We start from the raw sequence: 17,380 nt of genomic DNA on the forward strand, positions 1-17,380 counted from the left end.
GTCACTCTAGCAGTGCCAAATCTAGGTTTTAAGTGAAAGGAAGAAGTGGACCTCCATCTTCTGCCTATCTCTCTTTCTCATTAGCTGAAATGATCAATATAGGTTGCACCTGCCTGGTCCAGCACTCTTAGGACCTGACCAGTCCAATATGGGATTTTGCCGGACCAGGGGAGGTCATTTCTGACCCCTCTGATACCAGCCCTAGCCTGATCACTGGCTTCCCCTCCATCTTTCTGTCAGCCCTCACTGCAGCACCCAGCAGCCCCATCGCCTCTGCTCAGGCTCCTTCTGCCATTCTGGGCAGCTCTGCTGCTCTATTGGACAGTCCCACTACCATGCATGGAGCTCCCACTGCCCTGCCAGCCTACAGAGCTCCCATGCGCTATCTCTCCACCGTGACTGGTCCTACGAACTTCCATGGTCCTTCCAGACGACAGAAGTTCCTGGACCAGAGAATCCTAGTTAAGTTGTTCCACTGTGAATTATGAGTTATTGGAGCAAAGGGACATGACACATGGTCTCCTGCCTCCTAGATGCGCACCTGAACTCCTGGATTAGAGAGTTGTCTTCTCACACCCTCACCCAGCCACTCTTTCATTATTTAATAAAATCATAGAACACTAGATCTGGAAGGGACCTCAAGAGGTCATCAAGTCCAGTCCTCTGTCCTCACAGCAGGACCAAGCACCAATACACAGTGGAACAGCTTCAACAGGGGAGACTGAGAACCCTATCTCTAAACTGCCTGTTGCTCTGTAGTTGGAACACCTGCCTGTCATGTAGAAGTCCCCTGTTCATAACCTTCTCCCCACTTCCAAGGAAGAGCAAACTGAATCTAAGATTCCCCTATCCAAGATAAGTTCTCTGATTATTAGCAATATAAAAAGCCTGCCACCTCTTCTTATTCCTCATTTCATATGGAGCAAGGTAGGCACCTCTCTCATTCTTTATGTAACTATATAGGTGCTTAAAGAAGGAGAAGGGTAGAGCTAGGCACCTCCCTACATATTTGAAGTGTTCTAAAATAAAAACAAAACAAAAGTGATTTTTACTAACAAAACAAAAGATACTTGGTTGCTAGGTGTTACAGAGCAACTAAGTAAAACAAATTAAAACAGAAAATCCTGGGGAACAACTTTTAGATAGTGAATGGGGGAGGGGAGACAGATTCACACAAAGCAATTCAAACCAAATCACAAAAATAAAGAAAAATACTCTGATTGCCACTAAATACATGTTTCCCTTTATTTACTCACAATCCCTTCCTGGTTCAGTCCACTTCTATGCCACAAATTCTTTGGAGGCATGGTAGTCCTGCCTGGGTTTGAATCATTCTGTCTCTCTCAAATCCTGGTTTAATTCTTTCCCACAAAGAAAGCAGCCAAGGTATCTTATACAATTAATATTTCAGCACCATATCCCCATTGGTTCTTCTGGCCCTTGCCAACACCCTTGCTAGCCACCTGAGACTACAGCTACACTGCAGGCTTCTTGCTCAAGAAGCTTTTTGCGGAAAAGAATTTCTGCAAAAACATCTTGCACAAGAGAGCATCCACACCGCAAAAGTGCATCGGAAAAGTGATGCACTTTTGCGCAAGAGAGTGTCCACACTGCATGGATGCTCTCTCACAAGAAAGCTCTGATTGCCATTCACAGAATGGCCACCAGAGCACCTGTGCTTGTTTCGATAGGCTGTTTTTGCGCAAAAAACCCTGTTTCCTTCCGCACACACCTTTTTGTGCAATAACTCTTGTGCAAAAAGGAGTTATTTCTCATAGAAAGAGGAATACCTCCACTGGAAAAACCCCTCTGTTCTGTCGATTCACTGTAAATTTTCTTGTGCAAAAATGTGCTTGAAGTATGAATGCTCCGCAAGTTTTTGCATTAACTCTGCAGTGTATACGTAGCCTCAGATTAACCCCTTAGTCACCGGGTGCTGGCCATCACTCTGCCTATCCATCACAGCCCCTTTAAGCACAAGCCTCAGATAGCCTCAGACAGTAGCTATGGGAAGTGGGCATGGAACAACTTCAAAAGTGTCTCCCTTCCCCATCAGACTGATTGCTCAATGGTTAGCACATGCTCTTAGGCCAGGTCTATACTAGACCTGGAAGGTCAGCTTAAGATATACAACTCCACCTATGTAAATAACGTAGCTGGAGTCAACAGACCTTAAGCCGAGCGTGGCATCATCCCCAGAGCAGGAAGTCAATGAGAGAAACGCTCCCATCACCTTCTTTTACACTTTGTGAATCAAGGAAACCAGCACCATCAGTTTTAGGCCCCTATGTAGCTTCATAGAATTCATCCTATGAAACTACTTATTTTGAGAACATGCTAATTATTTGACATTTATTAGAGGTATGTGCATAGGAGTGTCTTAGTTCAGAAGCTCTTTTCAGCAGTCATTCTGTAGCCTGTATTTCTTTACAAGTGGAGTAACTGAAATGATTTGATCTGAAATGGAGTTTGGCTATATGTACTGTTCACTATAATAATCTCTCTTGACCTAAGACTTTTCCATTGTAAGTGACTGTCCCCAACTGAATTTGGACAGTTAATGGTGTGACCTCAAACAAAAAGTAAATAATATGTTACAGATGCTAAATCTTTCTCACCTTCCAAGCTAAGCAACAGCAAGAGATGCTAATAAAAGTGATGTATGAATCTCTGAACTTGGTGAGAATTCTTTTTATTTTTTCTGCAAATTTCTTCTGATCATCAACCTAACCCTGGAGATAAGTCCTCCTTCTGCAGACTGACTTTCTATTTATTTTATTGTCTTCTGTTGTATTATTTGGCAAGCTCTAAAATAAATTAGTCTATTAAAGAGTGACTGACTTCAATAATACCTTTTGTTGAAGGAGAATTTTCACTCATTTTAAGTCTAATCTCTTAAATTCTTCACTGTATAAAGAAGAGCAGTTTCTGTGACCTAGGAAAATTTTTCTGCAAGAAAGGCAAGTGGATATGAGGCAACTGAGAGAAGATAGCATGCATAATGGATACATACCACTATAAAGGGGAAGATCATTCCTATTGTGAAGAAACTCAGCCAACTAACAGACCCTCCTATCATGTAAGCTGCAGGCCGTGAAGACTGTGTAAATAATTCAGCAGTCAGTGTGTTTGTTATGCCACCTGCCAATGAATTTCAGAAACAGAACAAGTTCTTAAGGAAAGTGCATTTTTAGGAAAAGTTTCAAGCCAGCAAAAGAAAATGTATTCAAAAGCAACTCCCATTAACGGACATGGATTTAAGCTATAGATAGAAACAGCTATATATAAATTACCTTTGTTAATTAAGTACTTTTTACTTTTTCTTCTTAGGCACATTTTGGTACAAATTCTGATAAGCCCTATTAACATTAAAGATAAACCATTTCACAGAAATAGTCTTACTGATTTCACTGGGGCTGCCCAGGGAGTAAGGTACAACTTACCATAAGTTAAGGGCCTATTCAAATTACAATAACAAGCCTCATAGACACCCAAGAGTAGAAGGGACGTTGACAGGTCTTCTAGTCCAGTCTCCTATACTCAAGGCAGCACTAGGTATTATCTAGATGAAGGGTGGGGAACCATTTTTTACCTGGTGGCCACTGAGCCCCAGAAAAAGAAGTTTTGGGGCCCCATGCAAGTGAGAAGACAAAACCTTACAGACATGGCCCCAAACTGATAGGCGGGGGGAAAAATAGAGATACTTCCTCATGCAACTCAGGATGCCAGGGATTCCCCTTGCACTTTAGTCCATGTGGCTGGAGTACCAGTGCCAGCTCTCCACTGCTCAGGTGGGGAGCCCCAAGCCTTGTAGGGCAGATTCAGCCTGCAGGCCATAGGTTCCCCACCTCTCAATTAAACCAATCCTGACAGGATATGGTATAAAGCTGCTCTTAAAAATCTCCAGTGATGGAGATTCTATAACCTCCCTGGGTAATTTATTCCAGTGCTTAACCACCCTGACAGTCAGGAAGTTTTTCCTAATGTCCAACCTAAACCTCCCTTGCTGTAATTTAAGCCCATTGCTTCTTGTCCTGTCCTCAGAGGCCAAGGAGAACAATTTTTCTCCCTCCTCCTTGTGACAGCTTTTTATGTACTTGAAAACTGTTATGTCTCCCTCAGTCTTTTCTTCTCCAGACTACATAAATCCAATTATTTTAATCTTCCCTAGGTCATGTTTTCTAGACCATATCTTTTTTTTCTCTCTTCTCTGGACTTTCTCTAATTTGTCCTCATCTTCCTTGAAATGTTGCATCCAGAATTGGACACAATACTCCATTTGAGGTCTAGTCAGCAAGGAGTAAAATGGAGGAATTACTTTGTTTCTTGTTTACAACATTCTTGCTCATACATCCCAGAAGTACTCCTCTCAATTTGAATTAATGTGTCTTCACTAGACCTACTAATTCGAACCCTAGAAGATCTCCTGTGGCTGCTTCCATCTTCTCTGTAGTGTAGACACGGCCTATGGGAAATATTAGCTCTCTTACATATTCTACAGACAATACTGGCACTGTTTTAGAAATATGTTTTAGATAATTCTGTCAAAAGTTCACTAATGTGCAGTACCTGGACCCAACCCAAAGCTCAAGATGAAAGCAAATATAGAAGCCATGCTTAAGTAAGGCACCCAGGGATACAGCTCCTGGAAAAAAAAAGCAGAACAAGTACTTAGTTCAGATTTCAATCATCATATCTTAACATTTGGCTTGAAGTCAAAATTGTTTAGCATTTGAGCTCTTAAATGACTTCCTAAAAAAATAACAGAAAATTGGTCATTGACTCCAAGTAATAATTAACTTTCAATTAATCAAATGAGTGTCTTCAAATAATGAGAAAATGATGTATATTTAATTTAATCTCTTATTGATACTATAGTGTATAAATGAAAAAAAGTTTTAAGTCTCACATTTGCAATATTTTGTTGTAACTAGTCATTAAATACAAATTTAACAGTCAGCTATTAATTGCTAGTAATAGCCAATTTCTTGTTGTTTTAAAGCAATGAATACAGCAGTCAATCAACTTCAGATACTAATTAAAGCTTGAATTCCCATTGTTAGTAATATTTATAATTAGTAGATGCAAAACAATCTTTTAAGTCTGTAAATTCAAAGTAAAATTCTGAATTATTACTAGTTTAATTTTAATATAGTTTTATCACAGGGCCAGTCTATTATCTAAATGTCATTAAACACATAACTAGTGTGTACAAACTTTCTAGGCCTAAATAATGGATTGTTCCTTGCTGAGAAGAAATTAAAAGTAACATTTATTTACATTAAAAGAGAAAAGTTAGTGTGATGGTAAAGCAGCATAATTAGAGACACATGAATGAATTTAGCCATATAAAACCAATTTTCTATTGTATATATTTTTGATACAATACTAGCAAGGAAGGGAAGATTGGAGGCTCTCTTAATAGGGACAGCTCACCGGCTACAATTAAATTGTTTAAGCAAATGTGTTGCAATGATAGAAAAAAATGGTGTGTCTGAAAACTGTATATACCGGGGATACTTTTTTTTTATAAGAAAAGGGAGTACTTTATAAAAAAAAAGGTTGAGAAACACTGATTTAGATCATCCCTGATAGATGTTTGTCTAATTTACTCTTAAATATCTACAATAATGAAGATTCCACAATCTCCCTAGGCAATTGGTTCCAGTGCTTAACCACCCTGACAGGTAGAAAGTTTTTCCTAATGTCCAACTTAAACATTCCTTGCTGCAATTTAAGCTCATTGCTTCTTGTCCTATCATCAGAAGTTAAGCAAAATAATTTTTCTCCCTCCTCTTTGTGATACCCTTTTAAGTATTTGAAAGCTGCCATCATGGCCCCTCTCAGTCTTTTCCTTTCCAAATGAAACAAATCCAATTCTTTCAGTCTTTTTTTTTCTTTTGGATCCTCTCCTGTTTCTCTACATCGTTCCTGAAATGTGGTGCCCTGAACTGGACACAACACTCCAACTGAGGCTAATCAGTGCAGAGTAGAGCGGAAGAATGACTTCTTGGCTACGTCTAGACTGGCATGATTTTCCACAAATGCTTTTAACGGAAAAGTTTTTCCGGTTAAAGCATTTGCGGAAAAGAGCATCTAGATTGGCACTGACGCTTTTGTGCAAAAGCACTTTTTGCAGAAAAGCGTCCGTGCCAATTTAGACGCGGTTTTGCACAAGAAAGCCCTGATTGCCATTTTCACGATCGGGGCTTTTTTGCGCAAAACAGTTCTTTCCTGTCTACACTGGCCCTTTTGTGCAAAAACATTTCCGGAAAAGGGCTTTTGCCCGAACGGGAACGTCAAAGCATTTGCACAAGAAGCACTGATTTCGGACAGTAGAACATCAGTGCTTTTGCGCAAATTCAAGCGGCTAGTGTAGACAGCTGGCAAGCTTTTCCGCAAAAAAAGCTGCTTTTGCAGAAAAACTTGCCAGTCTAGACGCAGCTCTTGTGTCTTGGCCTGTTAATGCATCCCAGAATTATGTTTGCTTTTTTGTGCAACAGTGTCACACTGTTGACTCATATTTAGCTTGTGGTCCACTATGGCTCCTAAATCCCTTTCTGCAGGACTCCTTCCTAGACAGTCGCTTCCCATTTTAGTATGTGTGAAATGGATTGTTCCTTGCTGAGAAGAAATTAAAAGTATTCCACTTAATAAACTTCATCCTATTTATCTCAGACCATTTCTCCAGACCGTCTAGTTCATTTTGAATTATGACCCTGTCCTGCAAAGCACTTGCAACTCCTTCCTGCTTCGTAACAGCCACAAACTTTATAAGTGTACTTGTGGTGGGGTCAAGACATGGCCTGTACCATTGGTTCCAAACTTTTTTATACTGTGGACTGGCAAACTCTTTCACAAATTTTTGGGGGCATGTTTGGCATGTTTATTATGATAAATAATATATTTGCATATTTGCATATTCATTATGGTGATTAATTTTACATGGTCATGTGTTATTTAACATTGCATCTGTACACACACAATATATGTCATTGTAATGGGTTTTTAAATAATTATCCCCTCCCCAAGTATTCAGTTTCCACCTTAAAAAATCATACATAACACATTTCTAGCTTCCCTAAGTATTTTATTAAAGCAGCCCAATGAGACATGAGGCTGCTGCTGGAGAGAGGGAAGGGGTACTCTGGCTCCCTCCTGTCCCAGCAGCGTCCTCCCTTTCTCCTTACGTCCCTTCCCTACAAGCACATTCTTGTCTAGATTCCGAGCGGGGAGCCACCGCTGAAGGAGCACTCCTCCCCAGCCAGGAAGCTCTCTGCACAGCTTACAGGGAACCCCACCGAACCAATCATCAAGCCATAGGGGCGTGGCCTGGCAGCCAGCAGTTTACAGCCTGGCACCGGTTCGCGGACTGGCGGTTGGGAACCTCTAGCTTATACAAATTGTGGCTTGCCCCTGAGACAGAGGGGCTGGGCTTGAAGGCCACAGCTGGCTACAGTGACAAGTGAATCAGAGAACTGCTGATACCCTCCTGGGAGGAGGGCATGGCCCGTACAGACTGTAGCATGCTCCTGAGACAGAGTAGCTAGGCTTGGAGGCCACAGTTGACCACAGTGGCAGTAGATACTAAGTGATGCCAATACAACTGCCAGAAGGTTGGAGAAAGACCACTGTAGTGGATGCTGCTGGGGGGCAGTGTCTGAAAGAGGACACTGTGGTCTAGGAGTGACACGGGTCCAGAATACAAGCGTGGATGGGTGAGACACTGCCAGAATTGGGTGCCCTGCTGAGAAAGGACTACAGGCAGTCCCCGGGTTACGTACAAGATAGGGACTGTAGGTTTGTTCTTAAGTTGAATCTGTATGTAAGTCGGAACTGGCGTCCAGATTCAGCCGCTGCTGAAACTGATCAGTTTCAACAGCGGCTGAATCTGGACGCCAGTTCTGACTTACATACAGATTCAACTTAAGAACCCCAGGCATCCCCAAGTCAGCTGCTGCTGAAACTGATCAGCGGCTGATTCCAGGAAGCCTGGGGCAGAGCAACTGGGGTGCTGCTGGCCCCCCCCCCCCGCGGCTTTGCAAAGTCTGGGGAAGCCGGCAGCGGAGCAGCCCCCCCGCGGCTTTGCAAAGCCCCGGGGGGGCTCAGGCAGCAGCTTTGCTCCACGTCTTCCTGGTCTGCAGACCAGGGAGATGCGGAGCAGTTTTTCTTGCCCGGAGTACACGGGCGGCGGGACCGCGAGCTCCCGCAGTCCGTGTACTCCGGGGCAGCCCCGTTCGTAACTGCGGATCCGACATAAGTCGGATCCGCGTAAGTCGGGGACTGCCTGTAATTCCCCAGAGCTTCCAGCAGGAGACACCCTGTGACAGTACACCATGCCATTATCTGGGGGTACATCTAAACTACATTCTATTTTTGAAAGAGGATATGCAAATTCCGTGGGAATTTGCATATCTTCTTCTGATCTCACTTTCAAAAGCAGAGCTTTCGAAAGTGATAGTAGTCTGGATGTTTTTCCCCCTCATTTTTTACAGAGGAGAAGTTTTTTTGAAAAAGGTTTTTTTTTCCGAAAAAACAGCATCCAGACTTTCACTTTCCAAAAGGGAGCTTTCGAAAGTGAGATCGGAAGAAGATATGCAAATTCCACAGGAATTTGCATATCTTTCAAAAATAGAGCATAGTCCAGACATAGCCTAAATCGTTGATGAAGATATTGAACAGAACTAGTCCCAAAACTGACCCATGCAGGAACCCATTTGGTATGTTATCTTTATTTAGTATTTTTTCTGGGAATTATTACTAATTTAAAGATAGAAAGCATATTTATTCATTACTATTATACCTGCCAGCATTAGGCACAGAGCATTAGATGCAGGACCAAATTGGATGATAGCATTCTGATGTCATTTGAGAATACATTATTAGGTGCCTGAAATGAATGCAGAACTTCTGGGAATCCTGCAGTCAGTGCAACTAGAGGTTATTGGCAGCTAATCAATGGAAGCATCTGCTATCATTCAGAACAACTAATAATTTGCATTAAATAGCAGTGTCATTGCTGTATGTTTAATGTTTTCTGAAGAGTGGCTGTAGAATAGTAAGATGTCTGATTATTTTAGCATCGTGAGCTTTTGGCCAATATTTCAAAAGTGACTAGTGATTTTATATGCTTCAATGTTTGAGTGCCCAACTTGGAACACCTGAAAAGGCCTGATCTTCAAAGAGGAAGAGCTGGGCTGTTGCTGAAAATCAAGCACTTTTAGTAGGGCATGTCTACACAGCAGGGCTAAAGCTGAAATAAGATATGTGTGACGGGCCGCCAGTGGCCTGCATGCCAGACGGCCCAAGCCGCCGGGAGCCAAGAGGGCCATGGGCAGAACGCCCCCACGGTGCAGGACCACTGAGAATGGCGGCAGGGCCGGAACCTGTCGCCGCGCCTGTGCCAGCGGGAGATCACCAGCCCCTTCCTCGGGAGTGCTCAGGGAGAGGCTGTGGCGGAGAGTGACCGCCGGGATGTGCCTGGGGAAGCCACCACGTCACCGAGGGGGGTGGGTCCTCCAGAGTGCGTCCGGCCAGGTGGGCCATTTCAAAAGGGCCCGCCGGCAGAGGGGGAGGGGGCAGCCTCCTCTCAGGGAGGTAACTATGGACTGAGGCCCAGGACGGACCGGGTGCGTGCCCGAGACCAGCAGGCAGCCCGGCCCCATCCCAGAGACTCCCGGGACGGCCCCCATGGCCGGTGGTCGACGAGTCCCGGATCGGAGGACGACCAGGACAAACCCCGCCGCCTACGGAGAGAGCGACTTGGCTGGGACAAGACCCACGGAAACTGGACGACCCACGAGACTTACGCAGAGCAACCCCGGACCTGGACCACAGAATCCCAGTAGGCGTTGGGGAATGGCAGGGGTGCTCCAGGGACTGTGGGAAGGGAGGAAGCAGCCTGGGGTGGGGGCCTCCTGGCAACCGTGGGCAGACGTGTTACAGGAGGAAACACCCCCCGTCTGCCGTGCAGGGGCAACAGCGAGCCCCTGCGCTTAGGGCCCCGGGCTGGGACCCAGAGAGAGGGTGGGCTCGGGTCCCCCTCCCAACCCCCCTTGAGCACCCCACCCCTTTCAGAACCGGAACGCACACTGACGTGTGAAGTGGGGTGGCAGGACCGGCCAGGGTATCACCCCTCTGAGGGGCAAGACTCGGGGCGCAAGACCCCTCCCCTCTACTAAGGCAGAGTATAGACACGGGGTCTGCTGAACCCCCCTCTCCTGCCCTGCAGGGAGGGGGTGATAGCACCCACCTTATGGGACATACGACCAGGAATCCCGGCCGGGGGCTGGGTTAGAGGACGAAGGGGTTCACTGAGCTCCCCTGCCCACCTGGTAGGGGGTGATCGCACCCCATGACTCGTCCACACTATGCAACTTCAGCTATGTCAATTGTGTAGCTGTAGTCGAAATAGCTTAATTTGGCTTTTGGCGCTGTCTACACAGTGGGAAGTCCAAGAAAGAGCACTCTTCCTCTGACTTCCCTTACTACTCTTGAAATGAGGGTTAAAGGAGTAAGAGTAAGAAGTCCTCCAGCTTGACATTATTTTGGTATTACATTGAAATAATGACTTGTAGTGCAGTTACTCTGCAATAACACTGCTGTGTAGACATACCCTTAGTGAGCTTGGCCATGACCTTCATTGTTGTTTCAACTGTGCAGCTCTTGCTCCTTCTCTGACTGCCAAGAGAAGATGTTCTCCAAAGTTAAAAGCTCTGCTGCTTTATAATCTCTCACATTTTCAAACAGACACAGTATTGCATTTCATGGTACAGTTGAGTGCATCTCTATACCTGATACGTCAGGGAAAATGTTAACACTATACACCAAAAGCTCATCAGGGTGTATCCTCCAATGATGAGAAATCTTCTTCCCAGGTAATCAATCAGCAAACCCTGTGGACAGAATATCACTTTTGTCAGTTACCACTCTGATGCCACATTCCCACGTCTATTTTTTTCTACAATAAAATTAAGAGGCCTGGTAAAAGTACAATTGGTCACTTACACAGGTGAGGGCTGTCAGGCATTCACAAGCTCCAGTGCCTAGTGTAACATATGAGATTTTTTCAGCAGGGATCCCAGCTTGTTTAAAAATGTAACTTGCATAGAAATAAATCTACAAGAAAATATCAACAGAGCTGTTCCAGTGTGCTTGGGTAGTGAAATCATCAGTGAGAAGAAGTCAGGCTCATAAACTAAACAGCCGTTTAGTAAATTGCATCTTACAGCTTAGTAAAAACATGGAAACGAAAAGGGAAAATTACTGCTAGCAAAAACAGATCTGGCAGTCTGAACATTATCTGGTGAACATTACAAGGAAGAGTTTATCCCAGAGCCATGATATGTTCTAGTGTGGGAGGGAGATCACAAGTCATAAATGCAGCCTGAACTTCCATGCAGAGTTGGAGTCAGGCCAGGACTGGCACATTAGTTCAGAAAAGTAGTGGGAGTACTGGTCTGCTTATTTTGGTATCCAAACTCCAAACCCGTTCCAAGAGGTAAATTCGTCCCAGTTACTTGTGTTAAACTAGCACTTAAAGTAGATCTCAACTTAAAAAAAAAGACACCCAAACCATAAAGAAACCCAAAAGACATTTGTCCAAAGGGTAGAGGGACCAGGGAAGATTCAGTCATGAGAAGTGAAGCAAGGTGCAACAACTTCAGTTTTGCTGTTTATGCAGCATGGGAGATAATGTGGGAGCTTTAATCATTTTGTAAGATGCTAAAGACATCAGGGCTAGCATTAGTAACACTCTTGCTCTAGGAAATCTCCATGCTATGCTTGTTTTAAGTAGAGAGTGTTAAAAACAAACCTCTACTCTATCATCCAAATTTGACATTAACATTTCCTGCTGTTTTTAGTTGAATTAGGCTTTTCCCTCTCAGCATCAGTAACATTAAGATTCTCTCCCCTCTTCTGTATCCTGTGTTTCTGCCAGTTTCTAGACAGAGTTTCTTGATTTCAATGAAGATCAAAGTCAGATGGAAATTAGACAGGCAGAACTTTAAAACAAATTGTTTGGCTTCTAAATAATGAGGAAATTATCCTTACAGCATTGATCCCACTGAGCTGCTGGCCCATAGCCATCACAATCACGGTAATGAGCTGCCACTTTACACTGCGATCACCAAATAGTTGCCATGGCTTCTTGGGTTTCTCCCCATTTAAGACAAGATGTTCTCGCTGTATATCCTCCATCTCTGCCTGGTAATGCAAGGGCCCATGGAAACACTTCAAAGCTAATAAGAAAAATAAACATTATCTGTCCACACGCTTCACTATGCCTCTGAACTGACTTTAGCTTCTGCAATTCCGTCCACTCTCCTGTGAGCTGATCTTTGCAGGGGTAGGAATAGAAACTCTTATTTTCAAGGGGAGAAGGGAGACAAGACATTAATTTGGGTTTTGGGCTATTGGGGAGGGGGGTTGGTTGGTGTCCCTTTTTTCCTTTTTGTCTGTTTTTTATGGAGAGAGACATAATTGAACAATTTACACAAGAAGCATAACTGGTATTTAAAAGTGTCTTCCTGATATAAATATTAGACTCCCACTTCAGTCTGCAAATTTGATGGGGGGAAGGAGGCAGGAAGTTCTAAATAGCTGAAAGGGAAGTACTGAGTTCATTCCGTTTCTGGTTGTGCCAATAGTTATGTTTTGCCAATACAATATGTTTAATGGACTAAACAGTAAGTAAAGAGACAGACATTTTCCTGTGTGTCTCTTTTGAGAATGTCGTGCTTGTCTGGTTTTACCCACGCAGTTGTTATTCGGGCATGTAGTGCACTGGAGGTGGTTGTGATGGGCACGTTTAGGGTCCATGGAGCTAGAAAGGTGTTGTGTGAGGTGTGGGTCATTGTAGGAGGGAAGAATTGTCTGCACGTTTTGCATCTGTTGTTCTGGTAGGGTCTAGTGCTGCTTTGAATTGGTGTGTCCTGGTCTGTGGGGAGCTTGCTTCTGAAGATGAGTGGGAGAGACTGGGGCTTGTGTGAAAGCCAGAAAGAGTGTTCAGGAAAGGCTTCTTTCAGGGTGGGGTCTCCATCGACTATGGATTGCAGCTGTTTGCTAGTAGTGAGGTGGGAGGTGACAGCTGTGGGCATGTGGACAGAGAGGGGTTCATTTTTGCACTGAAGCAGGTTCTCTTGGGATATTAAAGTGTCCTGTTCCATAATGTGATTTACTTCCTTGGAGTATCTTTGTCTGGTGAATGCAGTTGTAAGTATGTTCAGGTTAAGCACTTCCATTTAACAGGTTAACTATTTTAACATCCCTAGACAGAAATTAAATCTCTTAGAATACAGATAATTCAACTCCAAGATTGGGTAGTCTAGATAAATTGATGTTCAGATGTCATGTGATGTCTGGTGTCATGGTTTCTCCCAAAGGTGATGTTCAGTAGGTTGTGGAATAGTTGTAATTGGTACTGCATTTGTTTTTGTATTGTGTCATTAGCTAGCTGTACACTTGTTTTGGATTTTGTGCATGATTTCCAGGTTATTTCCCTTGGTACACCTGTGTGCACCTCAACCATTGCACTAAATCCAGCAACAATAACGTAGATAAAACCAGACGATTGTTATGCTCTTGAATGAATTCACCCCGAAAATGATAAAAGACAAACACCTTGCCCCATTTTTCACACAGCAATTATACTGTACCTGACCTATCAGTCTTCATCCTCAACAGAAACCTTCATCATACTTTCAAATGAGGAGCTTAAATTCATTACTCTGCTGTAGTAAATTGAGGTCAGTAACATGGAGTCCGCAGAGGGTGCTCTCTGGCCGACCTTGGGGGGGGCGCACGAGGCGCCTGAACGGCAGGTGTCATTGCCTAAACTTACAGAGTGCACAGTAGCTTAACTTTGACTAACTGCTGTTAATATCTGTTCTATGGCAATAGGCCTGCCCGGTGTTGGTACCTTGTCAACGCGGGCCATAGTGCCCAGTGGTGTAACATTGTACTGATCTCTGTTACCAACTTCGCATTTGACAATAAACTTGCTCGATTGATTTCAAACCTTGCCTGCATCTGTCGTTTCCGGGGCCTCTCAGAGATCTCTTGTGTTGACCCAAGTGCACGGGGTCTAACACTCTAGATAAAGGGAGTACCCATTGTTACGCATGCAGCCGAAAGTTTAACAACGGAGTAGAGGTCCTGTCAGGAGCGCACCAGGACAACCCTGACCAGACGACGCTGACACTGACAGTCCAGACCACTGAAGGTACCGAGGTACGAAAACACTGAGGTACGACATCTGCTAGACACTAAAAATCATAGACTGAAAGAGACACTGGATATATGGCTTATTACAACCATCTGATGTCTATGCTATGCAGTTTTTAGTGACATGGCTGTGTCAACCTACCCCGTCACTAAGTCAGCATGTGTGGTGTGTGAATGCTGATTGCTGGTGCTTTTGCCAACAAAGTATTTCTACCCCGAGGAGCAGGTTTCACTTTGCTTTCAGGAGAGAGCTCCTGCCAACAAAGCAGCATTCACAGGCTCACTTGCTGCAGCAAAACTTTGTTGTTGGAGAGGCAGGAGGGCTAAGCACCCTTGCAGGACAAACATTTTGTGTAGCAAGAGCAAATGTAGATGCCCCTTTTTGTTCTATGTTTGCAGAGGTGCACTTAGAACAAAGAGCTGTTTTGTTACCAGGCTGAGGAATAGCACAACCATCGTGGGCCTCAGAGTGTCAGATTTGTGTTATGATGTATGAGCTTCAGCATCACATTCCTGGGATGTATGGCACCTGTGGCATTATTAGGACTCCTTCATGATCATGCTATGGGATTTGACAATAGGGAACATCCTACTTGGGAAGAGCTAGCAATTCTGAGACACTTCCTTCCCCTGTTTCTCTCACACATGAAATGCCAAAATTAAAAAATGGTAATTAAAAGGTAACGAATGATGAACTGTATCATACTGTTTAGCCAATAGCTGGCCCGGTGTACCAAAGATCTTATTTGAACTATCCTCTATCATAGCAGGCAGAAAACTAAAGGATGTTACCATCTTGTGTGTATCTTGCTCACTCATGGAAGCTCCTGGGCCAGGAGCATGACATGGTTCTCTAGGTGACAAATATCCAAACAGTTTATAATTGGAGGCTTTGCCTCAGCCCACTACCACATTCCTTTCCTGTGCTTGGGATGGCCAAAAGCAGCAGCCTGCTCTCAAAGAGGCTGTTCTGTGTTGGTTTTCAATGCATACAGGAACCAGGAATTAATTTTCTTACCGAAATTGACAAACCTCCCCCTGGTTTTCTAAAGTTTTTAATGGGCCAGCCTTAGCTGGATAGGAAGTCATGCTTGCACTGAGTGTTCCTGAAGTTCTGCCAGCCCCAACAGTTTACGACCCATCGCCCCAAATTGCATGGTTTTTCAGTCTATACCGTGAGGTTTAATCTGTCTTTTGCCTTTTTGTTTCCCCATGCTCACACCCTTGTGGGGCTGTGCTCGCTCTCCACATTTATGGAGATAGGTGATTCTGTCTGCTGCTGCAGGAGCTTCCACCTAAACATGAACATTCTAATGCTTGACAGCATTGTAACTGAATAGTTGTGAAACTGCATGAAATTGTAGCAGTTACACAACTATTCTATAGTCCCAGGAGGTAGGCTTCCTAGTCCGAACTACCGTTACTCCTCGTTTCACGGAAGGGTTTCACGGGAAGTAACGGTAGGAAGCCTAGTCCGAGCTACCTAGTCCGTGCCGCGTGTAGCCGCGCGGCACGGGGTTCACACTAGCGGACATTTAAAATGGCGGCGCCCGGCCTTATGCAAATGAAGCCCGGGAAATTCAAATCCCGGGCTTCATTTGCAACTCCGGTTGCCTACATTACCACCCTAGTTCGAACTAGGGGGGTAGTGTAGACATACCCTAGGAGAGGCAGCAGCATTGCATGGCAGGTGGGACCCAGTCCACGAGGGGAACCAGTTTAAAACCAGTTCCCCACACAGACCAGCTCCCATCTGCTGACACACACAGCTGCCTCTGATACAGAAGCAGCAGCTTGGGGTGACAGCACCCCTATTCACTGGGGCCCACTCTGGACAGAGCCTGGGCAGGTGGGTAAGGCATCCAGACAGACAATCGGTGGGGTTTTTCCCCAGGCTGGGTTGCTTTGCAGGACGTCACAGACTGGCTTGAACCAGTTCCCATCACTGGAGGAGTTGGAAATGCCTGTCCTGGCCCATACAACAGACACCTCCTGCCTCTCTCCCCTGCCATTTCCTAACCCTTTGCCCAGGCCGTGCCCAGCCCCCTCTGTAGGGGATAGTGGCATATATTCAGCAGGCAGGATCTAGGCCCAAACAACGAGCGTGGAGCCCAGAGGGAAACTGATTTATAGCCGGGGGAAGTGAGCTGGCAGATGAGGTCAGATCAGCAACAGTGTCAGGGCTATGAGTCTGCTGGGAAAGCACATGGGCTGTAGGGTGTGAGGGTTCTCTTGAGAAAGGGAAGGTAAATGGGGCATGCATGGGGGGGGGCAGGGAGGGTGGAGGAGGAAGAGAGAGAGGCACCAAATATTCACCCTGTGGTTTCTGAGGAATAGGAGGAGAGGGTAAGTGCGGTGACTTACCCTTGGTACATTTCATCTCATCCTGTCTGTCAATAAGAAGATACCTGGGACTTTCAGGAAACCAGGGGAGGAAAAGCAGTTGGGCTAATGCTGGGATACAGCTGCTGGAGAGCAAGATAGGCCAATACTTTTCTCCACCAAGTAATTCCCTGAGTGAAAACCAAAAATAAAGTAAATATCTGCCAGTGGCCATTCAGTGCTCTGCTAGGAATGATCATATGAAAAATAGTCCAGTTCCTAGATGTAAGGTGTCCCTGTTACAAAACTCACCCAGTTCTTGTCAACTTCAAAAGAGAGGCAGCAGAATTAATCGCATAGGGCAGGAGTGAGGAATCTAAGACCTGGCCCCTGCCTTGCCTGGATCTGGATCCCAAGGCACAGCCCCCCCCCCCTCCCCCCCAGCATTTTTGAGCCTGCACTGATACTCCAGGCAATCCCCTCACTGCTCTACTGCAGCGCTGGAGCACACAAAATCTACTATGCTGGCCCCCCGGCTCTTTCTCCTCAGTCAGGGGACACATCTGTGAGGGTCTGTGGGTTTTTTGTTTTGCTTCTCACTTGTGTGCCGTCCCCAACTGATTTTTTGGGGGCCAGCAACCCCCAACCCAAAAAGGTTCCCCTCCCCTGGCATAGGGAAAATCAACTACTTCTTCACCCCTAAAGAAGCAGCACCCACTAACCACTGGGACACATCAACAGGGAAAACTTGCCCTACTGTTGTCCATGCTCCATTGGTTCTAAGGCACTCAGCCAAGCCAAGACTTTCTAATCATGGGAAATGAATGGCAGA

At 44.9% G+C, this 17,380-nt stretch overlaps 1 protein-coding gene across 2 annotated transcripts in view; it reads right to left on the reverse strand.

The window, feature by feature from the left end:
* Window positions 1-17,380, reverse strand: part of LOC102461712 (solute carrier family 2, facilitated glucose transporter member 11-like) — a 32,228-nt gene that overhangs the window by 474 nt on the left and 14,374 nt on the right. For both annotated transcript variants that reach the window (XM_006119651.4, XM_014571789.3), the window contains exons 6-11: window positions 16,591-16,739; window positions 12,055-12,242; window positions 11,008-11,118; window positions 10,794-10,895; window positions 4,570-4,645; window positions 3,014-3,141 (exon numbers count right to left, since the gene is read on the reverse strand). In XM_006119651.4, the coding sequence (XP_006119713.2) occupies window positions 3,014-3,141; window positions 4,570-4,645; window positions 10,794-10,895; window positions 11,008-11,118; window positions 12,055-12,242; window positions 16,591-16,739 (754 nt within the window). The remainder of the gene's footprint in view (window positions 1-3,013; window positions 3,142-4,569; window positions 4,646-10,793; window positions 10,896-11,007; window positions 11,119-12,054; window positions 12,243-16,590; window positions 16,740-17,380) is intronic.

Source organism: Pelodiscus sinensis, chromosome 15, assembly GCF_049634645.1.
Source record: "Pelodiscus sinensis isolate JC-2024 chromosome 15, ASM4963464v1, whole genome shotgun sequence".
NCBI classification, from domain to species: Eukaryota; Metazoa; Chordata; order Testudines; family Trionychidae; genus Pelodiscus; species Pelodiscus sinensis.